We start from the raw sequence: 24,271 nt of genomic DNA on the forward strand, positions 1-24,271 counted from the left end.
ACCATGAAAAGGCAACCTTGATTAATTATTATTCCATATTCCCCCCTAGGAAAAATACCAACGTGAGCAAGAAAAGCTGAGGGAAGAGTGGCAGAGGGCACAACAAGAGGCCGAGAGAGAGAATTCCAAGTACTTGGATGAGGTAGCACGAAGCATGCCTTGTTCCCTTCCTTCTCTGTACCGTTTTGGAGAACCTAGGCAAGGAACACCACACCCCATTTTCCTAGACACACACCTCTGTAGCTCTTTGGAAAATACATTGAATTCTTGTGTGTTAGAAATTTACTTTGATCTTTTAAATTCTCTCGTAGTTTTTCTAATGTATCCTCAAGTAAATTTCCCTAGAACTTCAGCTTCAAGTAATCTTTCTGCCCTTAGACTTCAGTTACTTATGTGGCTTAAAAAGAAAAAAAAAAAAAAAGAGCTGTAACTATCTTCTTGGAATTCTGGGCTGCTTACCATTATTTTCATCCACAGTTGAATCTGTGTGAAATGACAGAGACACAGATGGTGCTGTGTTTGATTGATTGATTGATTGATTTTTAATGGCTACCTAGGAGCTGATGGTCCTAAGATCCAACAGCATTTCTCTGACTACACGGGAGCCTGTGACTGCCACTTGGGAATCCACCTGGAGTGAAGGGTCCAAGTCTTCGGACCGGGAAGGAACCCGAGCAGGGGAGGAGGAGAGAGGGCAGCTGGAAGAGGATGCTGTTCGTGAGGACAAAAGTCGGAAACTGCAGGAGCAGCTCATGCTTGAGCAGGAGAAGAAACAGAAGGAAGAAGCTCAGGAAGAAGAGCTTCAAAAGCAGCGGGAGGCTGAGGCGCAGGCGCAGGCTGAGGCAGAAGCCAAGGCCCGAGCAGAGGCCCAGGCCCAGGCAGAGGCTCAAGCGCGAAAACAAGCTGAAATGCAGAAGTACCATGCAGAGAGGGAGCGAGAAACTTCCGTCAAGATCTACCAATACCGGAGGTCTGTCCCCATAGCTGAAGCGGGTATCAAGGAATTTCAATAGTCATGGGTTTGTTTTGCCTACCCAGTATGCATTCCCTTCTCTGCCATCCTTACTTTGCACAGCTTAACCAACCCGTCCCAAAGAGCCTTTAAACCACAAAACTTCTGTAAACGGAGATTGCTCTTTTACTCCTGGCTGCCCAGACCTGAATAATCACACAGAATCTATATCAATACAACACTGTTTGGCCTATTAGCTCAGGCTTCTTATAAACTAACTCTTACATCTTAAATGAACCCATTTCTTTGTATATTTTACCACAAGGCTCATGGTTTGTTACCTCTTGCTTCTTGGGTGGCTCCATGGTATCTGCCTTACTCCATCTTCTTTCCTCCTCTAGCTCTGCTTGGATTTCCTGCCTTGCTATAGTCTACCCTGCCATAGGCCAAAGCAGCTTCTTTATTAACTAATGGTAGTAAAACATATTCACAGCCTACAGAAGGAAATCCCACCACAGACAGCATCTGCCACTTTAATTCCCTCAGCTCTTTCAAGGCTTCCGTACATATTACAACACTAATGTTTTCTGTTACCTCTGGAAATGACTGCCACCGCACACATGTGGCCCACTCATCTGATTTAAACGTCTACCCTGCCATCACCAGCTTAGCCTTTCCAGAATACCCAGTTCTGCCTTCCCATCATTTCTGTGTACGCCACACTAGTCTGCATTGTTGTCCTCTTGGCCTGCCTACCCCAAGAAGATGTGGTTCAGAGCTACAATTTAAAAAAGCAATTTCTGTAGCCCTAGATCATGACCAGGGCATGGAGTTCCCACCTACCACAGTGTATACTTATACAGAGAATGCATAACTGGGCATGTGGTCAGCAAATGCACATAGGTCTGTTCTCAGTAGCAACTGATTGAAATGCCTGTTTAGCTCTAAAACCACAAACAATTTGCATAAAAGACCAGAATACTATTTTGATATTCCTAAAGTCAGGGAGTGTCTTAAATTCTGGTATTTTAATAAAAAAAAAAATCCTTACTTTTTAGGCCTATTGATTCCTACGATATACCAAAGAGAGAGGAGGAATCTTCAGGGATGTTTTCTACGGACAGGTGTGTGGACTACTGTGTTTTACTTGGTTGATCCCAGTTGCCTTCAGATGGATGTTCCTCAGCTCACCTAGGTGATCTGTAGAGCCACTCTAGCCCTTTGTCCTTTTGTCTTGTGGAGCAAAACAGAAGAAACAAAACAACTCGAAGATTGTCCTTTGTATCAGTTAGTTTTTGCTGTGTAACCATTACCTTTAAACTTAGCTTATGATTTTGTGGCTTAGCATTTTGTGTTGAGCTCATTTGGAGTTGTTGGTTGTTTGGGCTCTAGTCACCCATCTGCTGCTAGTTAACCAGAGAGCTCTGCTTTGGGAGTTGGTGGAAGTATCTGGGGAAATGAGAGCTACTATAAGCTGGTGAAATCTTATATTCATGGTGGATGGACAGAGAAGAAATAGAAATAAGGAAAGATGGTTTCCAAGACACCTGAGAACTAAGCTATTGTTCAAACTAAAGTCAAAAGCTGCTTCAAGCTAGAGTCATGTGTAGGTGACATACGTTTGTAATCTTAGCCCTCAGGTGGCTGAGATAGAAGGATCAATGTGAGTTCAAGGCTAACCTAAACAACATAATAAGCTCAAGGCCAGCCTAGGCTACAAAGCAAAACTTTGTCTCAAAAAAAAAAAACAACAGAGAAATAAAAGCTGTATTGCCCTTCTGCCTTGTGTTAAGGAGTCATTTTAGATGGTAAATAGACAAAAATTGTTCCGTTTTGGTCACTCAGAACAATGTTTAAAGTAAATTTTTGAGATATGGTCTCAATAGGCACCACAAGCTTGCCTGGTGCTCACTATATACCTGGCTAGCGTTCTTCCCACCTCTTGGTACTACATATGTGTGTCGCCTTATCCAGGAGACTGTTTGTTTTAAAAAGGCATGAGGAGTGGCTCAATTACCTAAAAATGATAATGTTTTTAGTGCATCTGATGAGAATTGTGGCCATTCTCTTAGATAGTACAATGGGAACCACCAGCAGGGTTTGAAAAGAAAACAGGTTTTCGGCTAACAGAAAAGGTATAAGGAGCATGCGTTTAAAGTTTCCTAAAGCATCAAGCTTTAATATTTTCAGGTAATTAAACAAAATCACTTTGCTGTTTTAAAATCACTAAGGACTTTTGAACGGTGTGTCTATAAATATCTAGTCTGTAGGTTCATTAGCTTCTGCTTGCAGAGCTGAAATAATTCCTGTAGGATACTTGTCTTCTTTATTGGATCTAAGGAAAGAGGCACATTTACTGGCAACCAGGGTGAGTGAAGGGGTTCAGACCAGAAAAAAGGACGAACAGGAATAACTAGGTAAAAGTGTACCTACAGAGCTGGAGAAAAATCTCCTGATAAATGAGCTGATGACGGCGAGTCCCCCAGAAAAACTAGAGACCATTAAAATGTCCCTCACTTGCTCATCATTTTATTCACTTTGCAGACTTTCTCAGTACAACTCTATGAGAAGATATATTTAGCCCTATTTTCTTTTTATTTGTGAAGAAACAGAAACTTACATAGGTTGATGTTTGGCTAAGAGACCCAAGATGAGACAAGCTAGGAATTACCAATATATAAACTTTCTGACGTTAATCTTCATGCATTGCTCATCTGCCTTGAATACAGGTAGTAAAAAGCTAACTAAGAAATATAACACAAGGTCTGAATTATGATTCCAGCATTGAGGAGGCAGAGTCATGGTATCTCTGTAAGTTCAAGGCCAGCTTACTCTGCATCTATTTTTTAAAAATCTATGAGTGGATTTATATAATTGAGGAGTATATACTATATATTATATTATACAATGTAGAATACTATAGGTAGTGCTATATATAATATATAAATACTATATATATTATGTAGTATATACTTTATAGGCATTGGGGAGTGCAGCCTAACATCCAGGGGCAAGTGTTTTTTTTTCTTTGTAAATATAGGCATGCCCTGACAGATGTAGCTGTCTGCCAGTAATAGTACCTTATCCTGCATTATAGGTTATTACACAGGGTGCAGATATACACTATATATACATATGCACATCTGTGTATAGTATTGCTACTATTTCTGATGCTGGGCTAATTAGTAGAATGAGGAGATGAGCCTGTGCCCTTTTATAGCTATGAAGATGGCATTTTCAGAGGTGCCTGCAGAGTCAGAAGGCCTTGCTACCTGTTTGGAATGCCAGGATAGCATTTGGCAAATGGGTGAATGATCTGTGGACTCCCGGTGCCATAGATCTTCACATCCTGATGCCAGGCAGTGTGGAGGGCACAGCATAGACTGACTCTGAGTGAGCTGGTGGCTGGTGCAGGAGTCAGCATGGGCAGAGCAGTCTCTATCATCTTAGGAAGGAGAGAGGGTCCCATATTTTGTGTATTTCCAGCAATTATTGTTTTCTGCTAGTTTGCATAATATGAAATGTTCCTTGGTTCAAAAATAAACTCATCTCCCAAAAGATATAGGAAATAAATACCTGCTTAAAAAAACATTTTTTTCCAGGTGTAGTGGTGTATGCCTTTAATCCCAGCACTTGGGAGACAGAGGCAGGTGAATTTCTGTGTTTGAGGTCAGCACCAGTATATAGAAAAAGTTCCAGGTGGACTAAACAGAGAAGACTTGTCTTGAAAAACAAACAAAGCTGTATTTTCTGGAATAAAATAAAAATGTTAATAACACATATTTAATATATTCTGTTTTAGGAGCAAGTCAAGATCTACTACAGAACTAAATGATACCCCCACAGAGAAAAATGGTAAGTGTGATTTTTGCATTCGAACTTTTATTTAAAAGCACATTACATATTTGAGTGGTCATATACTATCATTAGTTTCTTTAAGTGCCAGAAACTTTAGATTCACTATTATTATATGGGCAACATGCTATTTTGCATATCTGTAATAAAAACTACCTTTTATTTATTTGGCTTTCTTTATAATGGAGTGAGTACCATACCGGGGCATTTCAATAACTAAGGAATATGTGGGAAATTTGCAAAGAAAATGTTGACACACTTTGCATAGTAGATTTTATCTTGCAGTTAAAGAATGTGGCTAGGAAATAATACTGAGGACATAAGAATTATGGATAAATGTGAAGTCATTTATGCAAATGGAAAAAGGTCTGAAAACCCAGTGATAGGGATTTTTTCCCTTCATGAAAATCATTTGGAACTCAGAACTTGATATAAAATATGGTTATGGTTAGCCTCAGATAACTGAAATTGCATAAGTAAAAAAAAAAGCCCTAAGCAATTTCATCATACATACAGGGTTTGCATAAACAAGCTATTGGTCAGTTATGCACATGTAGAAATGTTCAGGTAGGGATCGAGATGGACAGACAAGATTTGGCCCCATCACTGACCTCCAAGGTAATTCAAATCTCTGATACCAGCTATTTCTGTTTTTAATATGAATAAGTAGTAGTTTGCATTTCACATATTATCATTAAACTACTGAGAAATTTTTTTTTTAAAAATTTAAAGCTCATTATAAGAAAAACATTGTCTTTTATGTTTGTCTTGGGTCTGGTAGCAGCTGATGTGTATCTCTGGTCAAAGCTCATAGAATTAAGTTTTCATTGGGATAGGTGGCAGTATCATTGAGTAAGTAGGATCTTCAGTCATGGTGCTATTTGACTTGCTAGCATTTTGGACCCATCTTTCCCTTCAGGAAACACTACTCTAAACAATTGTCCTCTCTCTTATGTCTCTGCTCAACAGATACTTCTAATGTGGCCTGTCTGCTCTTTGGATCTTTCCGATTTGGGTTTTCCAGCTCTTTCCCCTTGAATTTGGCCCCTAGCTATTGTTAAAATTACAGATTAAGTACAGTTGTCTTGTGTGACATACCTTTAGTCTGTGGCGTTTGTACTCTGTCCTGAGTGAAACCTGGTTGTTGGCGCACACCTGCGACAGTCTCAAACGCCTGCTCACTCTTGTGTTTGGGTCCCACCTGGATAGCTTTCTTCCCTGTGCCAGCCTTGAATTAGCACACGGTTGTTGGTGCACACCTGGGATGGCCTGAAACAGTTGCTCACTCTTCTGTTTTGTGTACCACCTGGATAGCTGGTAGTGTGTGCTTTCTTCCCTGCGCCCACCACACCTCCTTGAATTAGCAGATACTAAGAAATTATTACATATTTGATGGGATGATTTGGTTATACCATCAACATACTCTTAATATGAAGAAAGTTTTATTTTAAACTAGCACATGGATATTGTTTTTAATATACCACATGTAGGTGTGTACTAAACAGCAATAACAACACACTTCTGTGGCCTCTGGCTCATTGCTTACTTGAAAGAGATAAGACAAGCCAGATACTCTGAATGTGTGGCAATAACAATGAATTCAGAGAAAAAAATTCCTTAGTTAAAAATTTCTAATCTAAACCAATAATTGTATGTGTTTTCCACAAATAGGAATTAGTCAGCAAACCTTGGGGGTGCAAGCTGACTTAATTACTACTAATAAACTTAACAGTTATATTACAGTTTATAAATATCTCAGAGTACAAACAGATTTGGTAATATTATGAACAATCATTTTCTATTGTTCACCAGGCTGAATAATCTTACAGCACCTCATGGATGCCTCTGCATGTTGAACTAGAATTTCCAGTAATAGGAGGCAGCTAATAGCTGTCTGTTTCCCACACTTGTCCCCCAGCTGGATCTGGATGCCGTCAGCCCCCATGCAGAGTGCTGGGTTTGAAGTTGCCCTCTCTTTGGAGGCTGATCTACTATCATTTCTCGTGTACTTATATTGAAGCTTTTGGTATGTTTTTCATCTAGGAAGCAGCAAATATTCTGACCGAATCGGGACTACTAGCTTTTCTCAAAGGAGCTCCAGGAAGGATCAGGGCCCCTCAGAAGCAGAGTTGGAGAGACAGCAAATCCTGCAGGAAATGAGGAAGAGGACGTCTCTCCATACTGACAACAGCTGGATCCGACAGCGCAGTGCAAGTGTGAACAAAGAGCCCATCTGCCTGCCTGGGCTCATGAGAAGGTAGGAGATATTCGCGATCTTTGCTGGGAAGCAAATGTCTCAGTTCTAGGCTTTCCTCTTTTTGGGGGGCAGTGAACTATCATCAGATGCAGTCAGTTCTTGTGTCTGAACCATCTCATTTAAACTGGGGACAATGTTTTGAAGTAGACTCAGTTACTCTGATATATATATGTGTGTGTGTGTGTGTGTGTGTGTATGTAAAGAAACTGGTTGAGTGAGACAGGGAAGCCAGCAGGACAAGATCACATCATGAATAGCTTCTAAGTCTGGATGTGGAATTTGGAAATGGGATTCAGATAACTAAATATGAATTTGATTCCTTTTTTGTGTGTTAAGCTTGAAGAGAAGGAAATGTACTTATGTTCATAATCAGATTAACAGCTAGGTTGCAATCATGGTAATTAGGTTCATAACAACTGTGCAAACCGAATTCTGTAACATTTAAGATGGTAAAACTGCAGGTACAAGTTGGAGTGAGTGGGTGGGCATGCTAGGAGACCTATCTTGGCAAATTATACTGCAGCTACTCTGCCAGTGTTCTATCTGACTGCTGAGCTGGGGAAATTTATTTGTAACATGTTTCAGATAGAGAATTAATTATTTTAATATACAAGTAGGTGTTTTAAAATGCAGGATTGAATCTTAGGAACTTTATCTGTGTGTGTATCTCTGTCTATATCTGTATCCTCTAAACTTGACAATACCATTGCTGAGAAGGCCTGGGAGGCAGGCCTGGGTTGCAGGGCAGTCAGCCAGAGCCTGACCCACACACTCCTAGTTTGAGCAAAGAAACTTCTATGAGATTAAAAACAACCTTCTATGGTTCTGTGAAGATTGAATATTTCTGTGGAAATGTCTAGCTTAATACTTATTATGTACCTAAAATTCATTTTGTGATTGAATTTTGAAGGAATGAGGTTTATATGTCTACACTGTTCAAGATTTAAGGGATGACTGGTTACCTTTCTAGCATTCACTTTTATTTAAATGATAATTTTCTTGCCAGTTTGATACTTGGTCTTTGGTCTAAGCACCATGCCAAAGAAAGTTATTGAAGAATGAACTGGCACAGTACCTCTGATGCAGAACAGTTTTATTATTAAAAGTAATCATATATGTAACTGGATTCAGATGACTTACAGTTTAGGAAATACGTAAAATGGGTCTTATATTGACCATAATGGTACATTACATCCGACGGATGATCTCCAGTTGAGTGGCTCATGTTACCCCTATGACTTCTTCCCGTGTTTCAGAGGGGAGTCCCTGGACAACCTGGACTCCCAGCGGCCCAGTTCCTGGAGGCAGTCCCCATGGCACAGCCAACCTGCAGGAGTCTATGCCTCCTCCTCCGTCCAAGACTTCAGTCGCCCGCCTCCACAGCTGTTGTCCACATCAAACCGTGCCTACATGAGGAACCCATCCTCTGCGGTACCACCTCCAGCTGGCCCTGTGAAGACCATCATCCCAGGCCCTGCCCCCCCAGGGTCTCCTACCCCACGCAGCTGTTCCCCTTCCATTTCACAGTCGGGCTCTCAACTCCGCAACAGGTGAGGCCCTTTCTGTTGACCCCTAGTCTTAATTTCACGTCTGTTTCTTCGTTGAAATGTTCCCTAAATTATCCAGTGAAGAAGAAAAACTGAGTGCATGAATTTGGTGTTCTTGTATCAAAGCCATTGAGAAGACTTTCTTCTGCCTCTGTCTGCTGCCTGCCTAGTGTCTACCGATGTCTGGGAAAGGCACTGGAGACTTTCAACATGTCTGCATGTCGCCAGGCTCTCTGTTGCCTGTGCTTTTGGTCAGTGTCTCAGCTGGAAGATTTCTCTGAATAGATCACCCTGTGGCATCCACAAAGGACACAGTGGCTCACAAATGCTTTCATATTTATGAGTACAATCAGTGCTATGAAGTGTCTGACTTTTAATGGCACTCTAATAGAAACTCATTGGAATGGGTTGTGATAAATAGGCTTCATAGCCTGGGCCGTTTGAACAAGCTGGATTTTAAAAAAATCATCCTGTAGGTTTGATCTTGCTTTCAGAGTCTTGGGTCGCTTCATCTGTGACCCCATCTGCTACCACTTTGCTCAGTCCTCATTACTTGACTTCCGCAGTTCATCTGTTCTGGGGAGGGGGTGAAAGTTAGGGAGTAACTTGAATGGCCCCTTGGCCCAGGTCATTGGGTGAAGCCCTGATGTCAATGTGGGTTGTGTTTTTAGATCATCACAGTGTCCCCATGAGCCAGTCCTCTGTTGTCATCCCAAGGGAGTTTTAAATTCCATCACAAATATAATGATTAAGGTAGAAATTCATTGCTATTTGGATATTTTAAACTGTTAATAGACTTAGATAAGAATAAATATCTCATTTCAAAATAGTGTATAATTATCAAAATCTAGAAAATATGTTAGAGAGTTGAATTAAAGGAAAAGGGGCCAGGAGGCATTGTGGCCAAGTTTTTTTGGTGATAGATGGAGTTTTCAGAAAGAGAGGATCCACCATTCACTTATTCTCCCTCTGTAGCCCCATATGTGAATAGAACAGGGCAGGGGAGAGCTAGGGGACAGGTCTTGGGCTTCTCTGTCCAGGGAGAGTCTTTGGCCAGCAGATTGTTCTCGCCACACCTGCCTCTCAATAACCATCACTCCCTGCACTCCCAGTGGTCTTGTGGTGTTTTACTCCTTCTGCAGGGATGAGAAAGTAAGGCTGAAGGTGATGTCTCTTTAGCACTAGGAGAGACCAGTCCTTTTAGGTCTGAAAGTGAAGTGGGAAGGAATCTCCATCCCTGACTCATCGGCAGTGCTTGAGCTATGATGACTTCATTCTCAACAGAAGTACACTCAAGAAAGTGTCCCTGTTTCTAACCAGAAAATTGAAAAGGAGGGTAAAAAGTAAAGTTGAGGAGGCAAATTACAGAATCTGGATGGACCTGAGAGTGGAATTTCATATATAAGGCAACTGAATTAGCAAGAAGATGTAGCATATTGGAGATACTGATGGGTCCATAAGTGGTCTCAGGGGAATGGGTACAAAGTCCCAAATGGACCAGTCATATTGAAATTGTTCCTTTAGGTAAACAGGCTTCAAGGTCCCTAGAGCCTTCATGACAGTTGAAGGTATAATGAAGACAAGCTTTATTTAGTTGGCTGCTCAAAGTCTTGCTCCCACAGATACAAAGAGCCTTTCTTCAGCTGTTACCATTTCTGCCAACGACAGTGTGACTTTAAATGCCAACCTTGTCAAGCAGAGGTGAAAGCCTCCATTCCATTCTTGTTCCACGTCTAGGTCAGTGAGTGGGAAGCGTGTGTGTTCCTACTGTAATAACATTCTGGGCAAAGGAGCCGCTATGATCATCGAGACCCTGGGTCTTTGTTATCATTTACATTGTTTTAAGGTGAGCGTGAGACGAAGAGCTTGCCGACCGCGGTGCTTTGCTTGGAGAGCGCATGGCTTCTGTGAGCCGCTGGGTTGTGGTTGTGCCACTAATAAGCTTGGCGCTGTTATTTGTTGGTCTGTGCTGCTGCAGGAGTCACAAATTGCTTGCTACTACTTGGTTGTCAAACCTGAATCTTCTTATAAAAGTCAGTCTGCAAGTCCTGTGCTTTTTGTAGCTCTAATCTGCTTAGGATCCTATAAATAAAATTAATGGTACATAGTATGTTCTCTAGCATGCTGCCATGGGTAGACTTCAAATTTAATTTACCAGTGTTATTAGCATAGAGACATACAGTTATCAGTGTTTAATGAATAGCTTTTAATAGTGTCTGGAAGGAAAGCCACTGGTAAATATTTTTACAGTTGCATAGCCTGCTTAGACCTGATAGTGTTCCTATATACAGGGAAGGGTTCAGGCTGTAACTCTTGGTTTAACAGTATCTGCTGATGAACGCATCAGTTTAATTCTTGAACTTTCATTGGGCCATAGAAATAGAGAGGCTCCCTAGTTTTGATACTGGAGTTCCAAAGTTAACAGCTTGCTTAAGCATAAGCGTATGAATTTGTATATATAAATCCATGTAGAGCAGAATGAGTCAAAATAATGTTTGCGTGCGCGCACGTGCATACACACACACACACACAGAGAGAAAGAGAGAGAGAGAAGAGGAAAGAGACAGAGAACACCCTAACCTTGACACAAGGCACCCCGTGAATGCTTGCTCATTTAGTGCTCCACGGACACTTGGAGCAGCTCACTCTAAACTAGAATGTCAGAAACCCTAATTCTATTTTTCCCTTGTTCTTACATGGTGGTGAGTTATCCTTTATTTCTTTGGAGTAATGAAGACTAAATTTCTTTAAGCCAATCAGCAAATTGTTTCTTTATTTCTCCACCTCCAGTATATGTCAAATGATCATCTTGGTTCTTAAATTTTTCTTTATGAATTCTTAGTGTCTAATCTGGAAAGCTTGATTCTAATCCACTAATTGTGTTTTGGCCTTCCCTATCCTTTGTTATAATACACCCATGGGTTGAGGAGCTGCCTTTTATATTCCTCTCGCCACATTTCTCTCTGTCTCTTCACCCCATGTATCTCTCGTCTGAGAGTACGCCAGGCTTTCTGGGCTTGTCTAATTTTACATTCTCTTTGGTCTGTCAGTGTGTCTCCTGCGAACGTGACCTCGGAGGTTCCTCCTCAGGAGCTGAAGTCAGAATCCGAAGCAACCAACTTTACTGCAATGACTGCTATCTCCGATTCAAATGTAAGAGAGCAAATCAGAGAGAAAATTTCTTGTCTTTTGAGGAGACCACGGGTTCCTATGCCTTTTCCTGAGCCTGCAGCCACTTCTTCCTCAGGTTCATTACCATAGGATCGTGGGTCTTAGGGGTCATAGTCTGTCCCATTCATAGAAGGGATGTAGTGAATCCCAACCACCTAGAAGGAGATTGTGGGTTGGAGGAACTGAAGGGGCTTGTACCCAGAAATCAGAACATTGTCTCTGGTTTGCAAAGATCCAAAAGGAACTTATAATGACTCCTGGGCTCAGAATAGGGATTAAGACAAGTCTGCTTTCTGATTAAGGCTTCATCTCTCATCAGCTCATTTCCATTATCTGATGATGAGAGCTTATTATGTGACTTATAATCAACTCTGAAAATTGTAGGGATAAGAGCGGCGGGGCTGCGTCCCCAGCACCCCGGCTGCCTGGCTAGCTTATGCCCGAAATAACAACACACAAATTGTATTCATTTAAACACTGCTTGGCCCTTTAGCTCTAGCCCTTACTGGCTAATTCTGATATCCTGATCAACCCATCTCTAATAATCTGTGAGCACCGGTCTTACCGGGAAGATTCTAGGTCCATCCTGGGTCGGAGCTGAATCGCGTCTGCCCGGGAGAGCGGAGCATGGCGTCTCTCTGAGGCGTCTGCTCCCGAGAGGAGAGCTGTGGAGTCTGAGCTCACTTCCTCTTCCTCCCAGCGTTCTGTTCTGTTTACTCCTCCCACCTATCTTCTAACCAATGAGGGCCAAGCAGTTTCTTTTTATTTAACCAATGACCTTCCTCCATCAGAAAATGATTGAACCTGAGTATCACTTTCTGCTTTATGATAATATGTAGCCATATATCCATACATATATTTTTTGAAGAAGAGAGCCTCAATTCTGTTTATAAGGAGTTTCAATATTATTGAATTTAAAAACAATTTAAATGCTACTTCCTTTCTAAGTATGTGTTCGAGCCTTGTGAAGTATAGGGTAGCATAACTTGGTTGTGTATTGTTATAGCTTCAGCAAGACAATAGTTACTGCTGTATATCATTTTGAACCTTGACGCTGGTAACATGTTTCTTCCTTGTGAAAGGGTGTTACAAGTGGTACCTACAAACCTATTGCTTTTGAACTCGGAGGTATTTATATGGCCCCTTATATGAAGCGTGTTTGGAAATGATTTGAACTGATCAACTCTCTTTTATCTGTCAATGGCTTCTGAGCCTTATCTGCTGGCTGTCCAGGCCTCTCTTGGATATTGATCCTGAAGTTGGGAGAATATCAAGGCTGGGCATGGGATCTGGGGTGGTGGTGTGTATGTGTGTGCATTTTTTCTCTTTTAAATCCAAAGCCAAATATCACTGATTTTTGGAGCTATTGCCCACGCCTTTTCTCTCCTTCAGTACAAATAATAGAGAGTTGCAGGCCTTTTGTTTTCTGACTCAACAGCTAGTTTTTACTCTCTTTTGCAAATAAAGAGTTCTAGCCCCAAGAGGCTGCATTCTGCCTACTTTTATCCTAAGACGGAGTGACAGGCAACTCTTTCTACCTCATTGGGCCCCTCTGAGTGACAACTGCTATGTATCCCATGTGCTGATATTTATATGCTTTTGAGTCTGAGCACCTTTCTCTCTTCTCTCCCTGCCTGATCAGCTGGACGGCCAACCGCCATGTGATGTAAGCCTCCATTCGAAAGCACTGTTGCAGATAGAAGAAGAGGCGGTTGCCACTGATGCAGAACTATAAATATGTCTTGTCCCCCCCCCCTTTTTTTTTTAAAAACAGAAGAACCTTTCCCTCATTAGGACATAGGAACACTGTAGTGTTGGTAGGACTTGTATTTTTGCTCTTTATTTATAAGATGGTAATTTTGTCTGTGTGGGGGGAAGTGCAGTATTTGCCTTTGAACTCAGTATCCTAAAAGCACAAGTGGAAAAACCCCAAGAACTTAAAAAAAAAATACTTTTGAGGCCGATGCTGATCTAGTTTGACCCTTTATTGGTGTTTTGAAGAGGGTATTTTATTTTTTTTTAAGTTCTGAAACACTATTTGAAATAGTTAATATAAATATGTAATTGTTTACTGTTTATTGTAATGTATTCTAAGTTAATGTGAAACTATAGGAAAAATTTTCATTTAAATCCACCCATAAATTTGCTTTTTGTGGCTTTCTTTACACAGAAATAATCCAATTGAGAAATAATTTTGTTCCTGAAATATTTTATTTGCTTGAAGAAGGCATTCTATTTTCCTTACAAGGACTGTGGTTGCTGAGCAAATAGAATAGGAAGCTGTTCATTTCCAGTAATGAAAAATAACCATGGTTTGCACCAGGAAGTTTTTCAAGAAACTAGTGAGCTTTTCTGTTCGGTTGCCTTTGTAAATAAAATTGGTGATGCGTTTAAGGAGTGGCTCTTTTTTTTTTTGAAAAAAATTATTTATTGAATTATTAATTTACTTATTTAATGAGTTTGGGTCTCTTGTAGTCCTTTTTTTAAAAGTAAAAAATATGTGCCACCTTTCTTCTTTTCTCTCTCTCCCTCCCTCTCTCTCCCTCTCACTCCCCCTCCCTCTCTCTCTCCCTCTTACTCTCCCTCTCTCCCTCTCCCTCCCTCTCTCCCCCCATCCTCCCCCCCCACCACGTATGTGTTTATCACAGGCATATGGGTGTCTGTGGAGCCCAGAGGAGGGTGTGGGATATCCAGCGTGGGTCTTGGGGGCTGAATTCGGGTTCTAAAAGAGCAACAAGAACTCTTGCCTCCTGTGTTGGTGCTCAGTTCCCCTTTCCAGTGCTTGAGCTATATAGTTCAATATGTAGACCTTCTTGATATCTCATTTTATGTATCTTTACTAAGGTGCAATTGACATCATAAATTGCATCTATCTATCTATCTATCTATCATCTATCTATAGTGTGAATAGTTTGACATATTTTGGTATTTGTATTTCTGTTCAACTATTTCTACAGCCATGATGATTCTACAGAAAAAGTTTAATTTCAATCATAAATTTTATTTCAGATAATTATATAAGTTTGAATGTTTTTTTTATGGTAATGTAAGTTGTGAACTGTTGGGTCAGATTTTAAAAATCATTATTTTTGTCCTCTAGAGAGTTTGGAAGTATCTAGAGCAAAAGTAGTACTTTTTAAAAGAAATCTAGATGAAAAATAAGCAATTTAAAACGTTAGTGTGATTTGTGAAAAATATAAGGACACTTGGATTCTTTGTAAAAATGGAAATAAAATGAGAGGTGGTACATCAGAAAAGGCTTAAATAGGTAGTTAAGTATTAATATGAGAGAAAATTAAAAATTAGTTCCAGAGGTTATTTTTTGTTGCTGAGCAATTATTTTTATTTCCAGTTATTAAAGTAATATGTACCTATTCAGGAAAATTTTCCAAATGCTCCATAGCATTAGAATCTAGCTTGCAGCCAGCTCCAAACCCCAGTGAAGAAAAGCGGCCCTTGAACTCATTCTGCACACAGATGTTTATCCTGCATCCTTAGCTACCACTGTGTGCTCCCATGTTCTTAAAATCATTTCTTCTCTCCTCTTCTTCAGGTATGCCACTCAAACATTCTACTGCTAATGACACCTCCTAGGCCTCGGTTTCTTTTCTTTTTTATTGGAGTTTATTTATTATAAATATCCGTTGGTTTCATGAAGGTGTTTTTATTAGGGTACATCACATACTTTGGCTGTGTTCACCCTCCAATATCCCCTCCTTTCCCCAGACAGAAGAACCTCTACGTTCATGCCATCCATAATGATTTTGCTTGTATATAAAATATAGCACCCACAAATGAGAGAAAACATGTGGCCTTGAGTTATTTTATTTTACTAGGATGGTTTCCATTTATAGCTATCTTCTTTTACATTTAGTGTGTGTGTGTGAGAGAGGGGGGAGGAGGAGAGAGTGTGCCACAGTGTGTGTGATCAGAGGACCACACGCAGGAGCTGGTTCTCTCCTTCCACCATGTAGGCTCCAGGAATCAGACTCAGATAATCAGGTTTGGCAGCAAGCGTGTTTGCCATCTAAGTTTCCCCTGTGTTCGTTATCTTAAGATGATGTTAGTTTATTTTTCATTAGCGTCAAATAAAACTGCATTGTGTATGTATGCCACATTTTCTTTGTGGATTCATTGGTTGGTGGATACCTAGGCTGATTCTGTAACTTGGCCATTCTGAACACACTTACAATAAAAATCGATGTGCAAGAATCTTCTTAGAATGTCTTTTGGATATAAACTCAGGAGTGGACCAGTTGAGTGCCGTGGTATAGGTCTATTCACAGTTCTCTAAGGAACTTCCATACTGATTTCCCTAGTGGCTGACTAATTTGCATCTCAACCGACAGTGCAGAAGAACATAATAGTTCCCTTTCACCCACATTCTCAATAACACTTGTTTCCTCCTTCCCTCCCTCCTTCCCCCACCTCCCTCCCTCCCTGGTTTTTTTTTTTTTTTTTGTGTGTGTGTGTGTGTGTGTGTATGTTTGGACAATTTCTGAGTTACATGACTGGCTCATAGAGGTCGGATTTCTTTGTCTTCTGTGTGGGTTGCATGTAGTCTGTGGACAAGTGACTTTAAAAGATAAGGTTGCAGAATCATCAAGATTCATGCAAAACATGTCTGGGTGGCATTCTCTAACATTCTGTCTGCTCTAAAGAATCTAGGGCACACTATGCCTCCATTTAAGGGCAGAAGTGGGCAAGAAGAGTTAGAAGAGTTGATTTCTTGCACCTATATAACTCAGACCTTTCAGAGAAGTTTCTACTCCGTATATACATTAAAGCGTGAGCCTTCTTAGGAACTAAATGAGGAAAGCAGCATGAAAACTATTTTTTTTCTGTTTAAGAATTTAATCTTAGTATTTTTCTTGAAATCTCCCTCAATATCAGAGTGAGGTCTAATCCCCCAATGCCAAAACTGGAACTGTCTGAATTTCCATGATGGGTACAGTTAAGAGGCATGTCTAATAGCGTGTGTTATTGTTGGGATTTACTCTGTTTTTAGTAGCTCTTTTACATCCTTCCTTGCAGGAGGGTTTAAAAGGCATGCACATACAAGTCCAATTCCTGCCCCTGAGTATAGCCTTAAAAATGAATCTGTGCACAAGTACATGTGGAGAGGCAAAAAGCAATTTTCAGATTAACCTTGTGAATTCTGAAGCACATATCTGCGTATCTGCACATCTGCATTCAGTCGGTTCATAAAGGAGACCAGGGCTGTGAGAGCAGCTTGTGAGACGCTGAGAACCGTGGTCACTAAGGGTAGAGATGCCTTAGTGGCAGACTTGTTTTCTCTCTTTTGTATCTCCACCCAAAGCTTGCATGCATAGTCTGGTCTGTTCCACAGAGGAATGGACACACGAGCAGCTCTGGTCTGTGGGGTAATGTATCGGAAAGTGGTGTCTGTTTGTCACGGTATCAAAAGAGAGAGAGAAGGAGCAGTTTCCCGTATTCTTCAGAACAATAGTATACTGTAGTTTAAAACAATTTTAGTGCATACTTAATAGCGAACAAAAAAGAGGAGTTTGAAACATCACAAGGAAGTGACGTTTGGAGGAGATAAAAATAATCACAGTGCCTGGTTGCACTATTATATATAATATCGTTACACCTGTATCCCATAAATCTGTATAATTAGCCACATGACTGCTAAAAATACTTTGAGAAATACTGTCTTATGGTTTTACAAGTACCAGTACCAGATCAAAAATGTCCTGGGCCAGCAAGGTTTCCAGAAGCACTTTTAAGGGAGGAGATCAACTCAACTGGCTTATACCAACTTTGGGTGTTTTGCCAAATGGCATCTCATAGGAGTTTTGATGACCAACTGTGGTCATTCTCTGAGGCAGCTTTATGACTTTAACCTGTGATAACTCTGTATTTTTGTTCTCATTTGTTAATTCTTTTTGGACCTTAGAAGAACACAAGTTATTCGGGGGCAGGGGATTCTCTGGTTTTGATTGCACCACCGGTATTTAGAATAATGACACAGCAGAGCAGTGGTGATATATGCCTTTAATCCCAGCACTTGGGAGATAGACGCGGGCTAGCCTGGTCCACAGAGTGAATTCCAGAATAGCCAGAGCTACATAGAGAAGCCCTATCTCAGGAAACAAAACAAAACCCAGAAAGAACGATGCCATGGTAGGTAGACAGTAAACAATGAATAAAAGACAAAGGTGTCCTGTCCTCTTAGATGGCAAAGATCACACGGCCCACCTGGGACCCAGAAGCCTAGGAAAAAGGAAATTTAGAGAGCAGTTCTTATTGAGAGAGGAGACAAATTCTGTTTGGGACAGCATAGACAAATATGTAGAAGTATTTATAGTTAGCTGGAAATAAATGATTGGGCTTAAGCAGCAGGAGGAAGTGATATTCATCATGTGTGTTATATTTATGTGCTCGAGTCTACATGAATATAAAGAAATTAATTTCCTGACCCGACAAGTAATCAAGAAGTTTGATTTATCTAACAGTTCAATAATGGTAGAAGAACTTCTCATTCATTTCTGGCTATTTGACTATCCACTATGTAGGCTGATTCTGATCATTTAATTGATACTATGGAAGTTGACAAGCTTTGAACTTCCTTGCCTATTGAAAAGAGACCAACTTTTCTAATTCTCTCTGCTGTGTAGGAGGACTTCCCATTACACTTCATCAGAATACCCCAGTTTGGATAGAGCTTGAGTCATTTGCTTATTTTGAGCCAAGAGTGGTCTTATACGCATGCCCATCAGGACTCCTTCCCTTGCAGTCTGTCGGGACAGCCTGCCACCATGTTATTCATGGAGGAGGTTATGATGGAATGGGTGTTGGGTAATCAACCATGCAGGTTATTATAGCTGGCATTTATAAATGCTCAGAATACCTTGCCATGATTTCAGGGGGGTTTCTTAAGAACCAACATATAGAGAAAAGGAGACAGGACAAAGATCACATGTGGAGGTGGCGTTAGTCAAAAATGATGTGTTTTAGCAATTAGAAAGGCTGACTCATGTGAGGGAGCTGGGTACTTTGCAAATACTTGGTCTAAAATGCGTGAAAAATCATTTCATCTTCAAGATTTTTATATACACTTCAGGACAGCAAAACATGGATTGAGAATTCATCTTTCACAATTAATGTCTAAACTCATAAGGTCTGGTGACCTGGTTAAGTCTTATTCTCCTCTCCAACTCGATGGAGCTCTGTGATGCTTACGTTTTCCAGATCCTTTACGTACTTTATGGGTATTTATATTTATTTCTTGTGATTTATTTCTGCAGAGGATTATCCCAACTTCTTTCTACTGAAAGTCGATTAGAATAGAAATAGAATTTACTGGAAAATTTCACAGTGGAGGCCTATTGAGATGACAAAATGAAATATTTTTGTGTGATCTTTTTTTAAAAAAATGGTGAAGCTCTTTATTAGCTCTAAAAGATTTCTGTGTTATATGTCTACCTGTGAGATGCTGGTTAATCTGCTGGTTTCGATTTCAAACAGTTTCTCTTACAATTCTTAGACGCTCATTTGTGTCTTCAATCTGCTGAGCAGCAGCCAGGAAAGGCCCTCCCGAGTTGGTCTGAGGGATTTCCAGTTCAAGCCCTTGAGTCTCCGAAAGCTCTTCTCACTTCCGACACAATTTAGGATGTCTTAGATGTGTAACGCCCCATCCAAGGCTGCTTGAAATTCAGGTTAGTGGCAAGGATTAGAGTGTCCACCACGCCTGGATCCTTGTCTCAGGAACGCGATGAAAGTAGGCTCGTGAAGCTGACGTCAGGGTGTGCTGAGGACTCTAAATGCCAGGACTGTTCGAAATAGGATAGCTCGTGACATTTTCACCCTATTAAGGACAGGTGTGGACGTTTAACTACTTTCCCTCCTCTGTGGCTGAACTTGGTATCTATCTGAATCCCTGTTTTCTCTGAAAGGGAGGTTTCCAAATATAACTTTGTCTATTCCTTGCAATATTTTCAGGTTAAAATCACTCCCATAACGATTCCACTTCTTCTTAACCATGGGCAGCCCCGGAGCTCTGGGTGTGTTCTCATGGTCCAGCAGTGATTTCTGGGATGGTACTTACAAGGGGCTCCTAGTGTCCTGGGCTTTCTACCTGATGAGGCTTCATGGTGCCCTCCAAAGGCGGGGGGGGGTGTCCATGTCCCATTAGAAGCATGGTGGAAGGTGTGCCCCATACACTGTAGCCATGGTCAGCTTTAGCTTCCACCCCTCGGTCCTACCCTGCAATCTTTGTGACAACAGCCCTACTTGCTACCCGGGAACATGCCTCTCTGCCTAGCTCCTTCGTCATGCCTGCAGAGTACCTCGACTGTAGGAAGGAATGTATTTATGGACTCCACAGCTAAGGAGGATGACTTCCTTGGGGGATATTATTCAGCATACTGTAGCTGCTTCGATATTTGCCAGTTAAAATCACGAATTAATATATTTCCCTCCCTGCTCTGTTTCTTTAATGGGAATACATTAGTGTGAGCACACACTATAAATACTAGTGTTTATGGAGTCATATTTATAAATATTTGCTCATCTCCAAAAGATAATGAAACAGCACCTGTGATCTTAGTAGACTTGATTTTCAGTGGGCAATAGTCCTTTCCCTGACCCCGGGGATGTCTGTTTTGCTGGACTATAATTCACCTGCTCTGGTAGTGGAATACAAAATGAGAATACAAAAGGAAGCGTGAGATGTTCCGTCTTCAGGAAGGTATGTAATGGTTGTTTAAATATTAAAACACTGATTTACATGTGTTTTCATGTTTGAAATGAAAATTTAACATTTCCGAATATCTCATGGGGGGGGGGGTAACTGACATAATACTTGATTTCACAGTCCCAGTTGTCACCTGCGCAGGGACAACATGCGGCATCTCAAGGCCCGAGTGGGAATGATTCAAGTCCAGGGTTAGCAGCACTACCTTCACTTAGTCTTAGCTTCAAGCCCATTGCCATGTCTTGCCATCTGCCTGTAGCCTCCCCTTGCAGGCAAAACCCTGAAACACATGAAGAGAGCCAAGAAAAAAAATCCTGTTTTCTCAGTGCAGTGCAAAGTCGACAGCAGAATCCTCTCTGGATGGGATGTCACATAGAAAGTGTAAGTGCGGGTATGTGGCACACTCTCCTAAGCATTCCTTATGTCGCAGCATCCTTGGTATTCGTGTGCAGATGGAGATGGCTGTAGATCCACATCAGAAAGACCATGGCGAGTCCTCGACCGGTGACTATGACGGGAGAGGCACAGAAAATCTGGCTGAAGAAACAAACGTGAAAGCTAAGCTAATAATTTAGTGCAGGAAGTCTGCTTTACAGTGTAGGCAGCTCCATCTCTTCCGAATTTGTCCAGTTTGCTAAATTATGTGCCAGTGATGAATAGAAAAATGACTACATTCTGAGCCCACCGAAAGGAGAACATTCTAGATGGCCAGGCACACAACACTGGATTACTTTCTTGAAGCACAATAACTCAGAGAGAGAAACTGGGGTTCGACCTGAAGATCCGAGAACCAAAACAGCCACTGGCTCTTTCCTCGACCTCACTCTGACATGGCATCCTGCCTCCAAGAATCTCAGAATGAGGCTGTATTTGTGAGCTGTCTCTTCCCATTTTATATTCCTATCTGGAGCTGGGATTAAAGGTTTGCATCGCCTGATTTCTATGGCAACTAGTGTGACTACTGGGATTAAAGGTGTGTGTTACCGTAACCTGGTCTGTAAGGTTAACCAGTGGGGGCTGTTTCACACTCAGATCTTCAGATTAAAATGCAATCCAAATGCCACTACATTTCCCTATTAAAAATAATTTACAATAAAACCATGCAAATCTCTCTTTAGATGGAATCATTATTTTGGAGTAAGTTTTTTTTTTTGAATAAAGTTACCATTTGACTAGCGTTATTTCATTTACTGCAGGTTTATCATCTTTAACACAACCTCGCTGGGGGCCTCCACTTGTTAACGCACTATGCCTGCTCTACACACTATTCGTGCTACGGTATGGTTCACGAGCCCGACAAGGGGCTAGAGATTAAAATACACAAAGGCACAGAGACAGAGACACGGGTCATTCTTGAATTCCCCCAAAATGCCTACTTTATTGTGTTCCAGGACAGCTTATATAGTGCCTTCCCTGACCAATAGCCACGCCCTAGCTCTCGGGATTCTTCAGCTGCAAGCCATCAGAAACCACGCCCCTGCCATCAGGACCTCCTGAGGGTCTCGTGCTCAGAGCAGCCGCAAGCACAGACAAACAAGTTGTTTTGCTCACTAGCATGAGTTGTTTACCCCTGCAGGCAAGGGAGTCACAGGAAGTTCAGGGTCTGGGGGTCCATGTACCCCAACAATCATCAATGAAATTTAAGCCAGAAATCCCCAAAGGTGTTTAGTTTTAGGAAAATCAGATCCTACTCGAGTAGAATGTCTCTTTATAGGAGATAAAAAGCAGCCATGCTTTTCCTTAATGTATGTCCGTGGCTTTGTTTTCATGATTTCCTTTGGCAATAGCTGAAGTCACTGTACTTTTATTCTCTAACAAAAAGCATTTTAAATCTATTGATCCAGCTCCCTGATGAGTGGGCTGTTTTATGTTTTCTAGCCTAAAATGAAAGTAAGTAAACTTATCATTTCTTTGTACGGTATAGACCAATTTAAAAATGTGTGAAAAATAATTCCTATTTGAGAAAAAGCGTAGGCCCTTTTGAAATTCATGTTTATAAAGTTTCCATTGTTAAGACGTGTTTTTAGGAGGAAACTAAATGTTTCGCAGGTAACAATTCTCATCTTCAACTAATACTTTTGAAAAGGGTTTCAAAGGCTGTAGATCTAGCTGGGTGGAAAAATGCTGATTTTCACTTGCTGTGCGGGTAGCAAAGGGCCAGAGTTTGGATCCCTAGAAGCCACATAATCGCTGCGTGTGGCGGGGCCTCTATGCCTATAATCTTAGCCCTCCTGTGGTGGGAAGAGGCGGAAATAGGAGAATCCAGGAAGCTTGGGAGCCATGTAACCTGGTGTGTGCTTGCCAGCAGCACAAAAGACCCTGTTACAAACAAAGCAGATTCTGAAGACCCACACAAGTGTGTAAGCTCTCCAAGTGTGTGGTGGCACATGCATATCTCTGTCACTCAAACACACGCAGGTTAGAAAGTTGCTTTAATTTTCCCCTTTATATTTCCATGTTTAGCTTACTTTAATTATATATATGTATATGTATATATATATATATATAGTTGGTTGCAAAGAGTACATTAAATGTACATATTAGGAATTATATGCTTTTTTTTTCACTAAGCAATTGAACTACGTTATTAAAAATGGGATTTACAAGTGCTTCTGGCAAAACACAGACTGGAAATAAAGTGAACTAGTGAAGGCATCTCAGGTAACAACATATTTTCACCCTATTTTGTGGTTTCCCATCTTACAATCTTTTTTTTTTCTTTTTCCTTATTTTCAGAGAGGATTCCTATTGTCGTTCAGGTTGTCGGGAATTCAGCTTCTCTTGCCTAAACTACAATAGTGCTGGAATTATAGGCGTGGGGCTAAATGCCTGGCATCTTTTTAACCTAAGGCCCTTTGAAGGCTCCGCTTAGAGAACAGCACTGGAGGGCGGTCACACGTGTTGGGGAATCGGCCTCTTGGTCCGTGTGAACTAGGTGCTTAGTTATTTACGGTAAGCCCTGGTTCCCAGGCTTGAGCTCTGATACTCTAGCCTCCATGTGAAAAGCTCCTGGCAACCAATGTTATTATTTTAACCCATGAGGAACACTCTGTTCCGCAAATGTGTCTCATGCACATTTTTCTGAAAAATAAAATCATATCAGAATGACAGCAGGCTGGGAGCTGAGAATGGGGTCTTGAGTCGCCCCATCTGAGGCTTAGAGGCTTCCTCTGACTTAGTTTTCCTTCATGTGCCTCAATTTTCTTACTTGCAAATCCAAATTAAACGAGTATTAGTGCTTCCATCCTGAACCGCTTGTTGCAGAAGGGCAGTGAATTCGCCTATTTTGTAACACATTCAGCTGCTGAGATGAGAGAGGACGGATAGAATTTTCGAAAGTCAGTATCAAAAAGTACTTCCTTCAGCGACAGCATTTCTCAACCCCTTCTTTGGGAATACCGCCGATTTGCGGTTCCTTTCTGCGTTTCGAACACTAGGTGGCGGTGTGGACACAGGAGAGCCACAGCTCTCCCTCCGTCGCTGCCTCTTCTTTCAAGGGTCTGTAACTTTTAAGTCAGGTTTTTGCCGTCAATTCATCCATGATAGAAGTCCACACACCCCAGCGCTGAGTCCTACAGGACACCGGCTGAAGGATTAACGGGACATTTAAATGATCAGTATCTGGAGTACAGCAACTTCTTCCTCTAGCTGCCAGCGCTGAGCTTCAGGGGTTCTGGTTTAGCAAGCAGGGCAGGACGACTTTAGATAGGAGGGCTGCCTGCTCAGATGGAGGCTGCTGTCTCAGGAATCACAATGCCCTTCCGACATTC

The 24,271-nt window shown here is 41.3% G+C and overlaps 1 protein-coding gene across 12 annotated transcripts in view; it reads left to right on the forward strand.

Annotated features, from left to right (window-relative positions):
- The window catches only part of Lmo7 (LIM domain 7), a 192,096-nt gene extending 177,922 nt beyond the window's left edge, over positions 1-14,174 (forward strand). For all 12 annotated transcript variants that reach the window (XM_041665374.1, XM_041665382.1, XM_041665406.1 and 9 more), the window contains 9 exons: positions 50-142; positions 558-970; positions 2,011-2,076; positions 4,755-4,807; positions 6,851-7,064; positions 8,321-8,614; positions 10,349-10,457; positions 11,662-11,764; positions 13,425-14,174. In XM_041665374.1, the coding sequence (XP_041521308.1) occupies positions 50-142; positions 558-970; positions 2,011-2,076; positions 4,755-4,807; positions 6,851-7,064; positions 8,321-8,614; positions 10,349-10,457; positions 11,662-11,764; positions 13,425-13,447 (1,368 nt within the window). In that variant the 3' untranslated portion in view covers positions 13,448-14,174. The remainder of the gene's footprint in view (positions 1-49; positions 143-557; positions 971-2,010; positions 2,077-4,754; positions 4,808-6,850; positions 7,065-8,320; positions 8,615-10,348; positions 10,458-11,661; positions 11,765-13,424) is intronic.
- Positions 14,175-24,271: the final 10,097 nt, after the last annotated feature.

The sequence above is a fragment of the Microtus oregoni genome, unplaced genomic scaffold (assembly GCF_018167655.1).
Source record: "Microtus oregoni isolate MIOR12 unplaced genomic scaffold, Mior012 000001F_ref0000356, whole genome shotgun sequence".
In the NCBI taxonomy this organism is placed as follows: Eukaryota; Metazoa; Chordata; class Mammalia; order Rodentia; family Cricetidae; genus Microtus; species Microtus oregoni.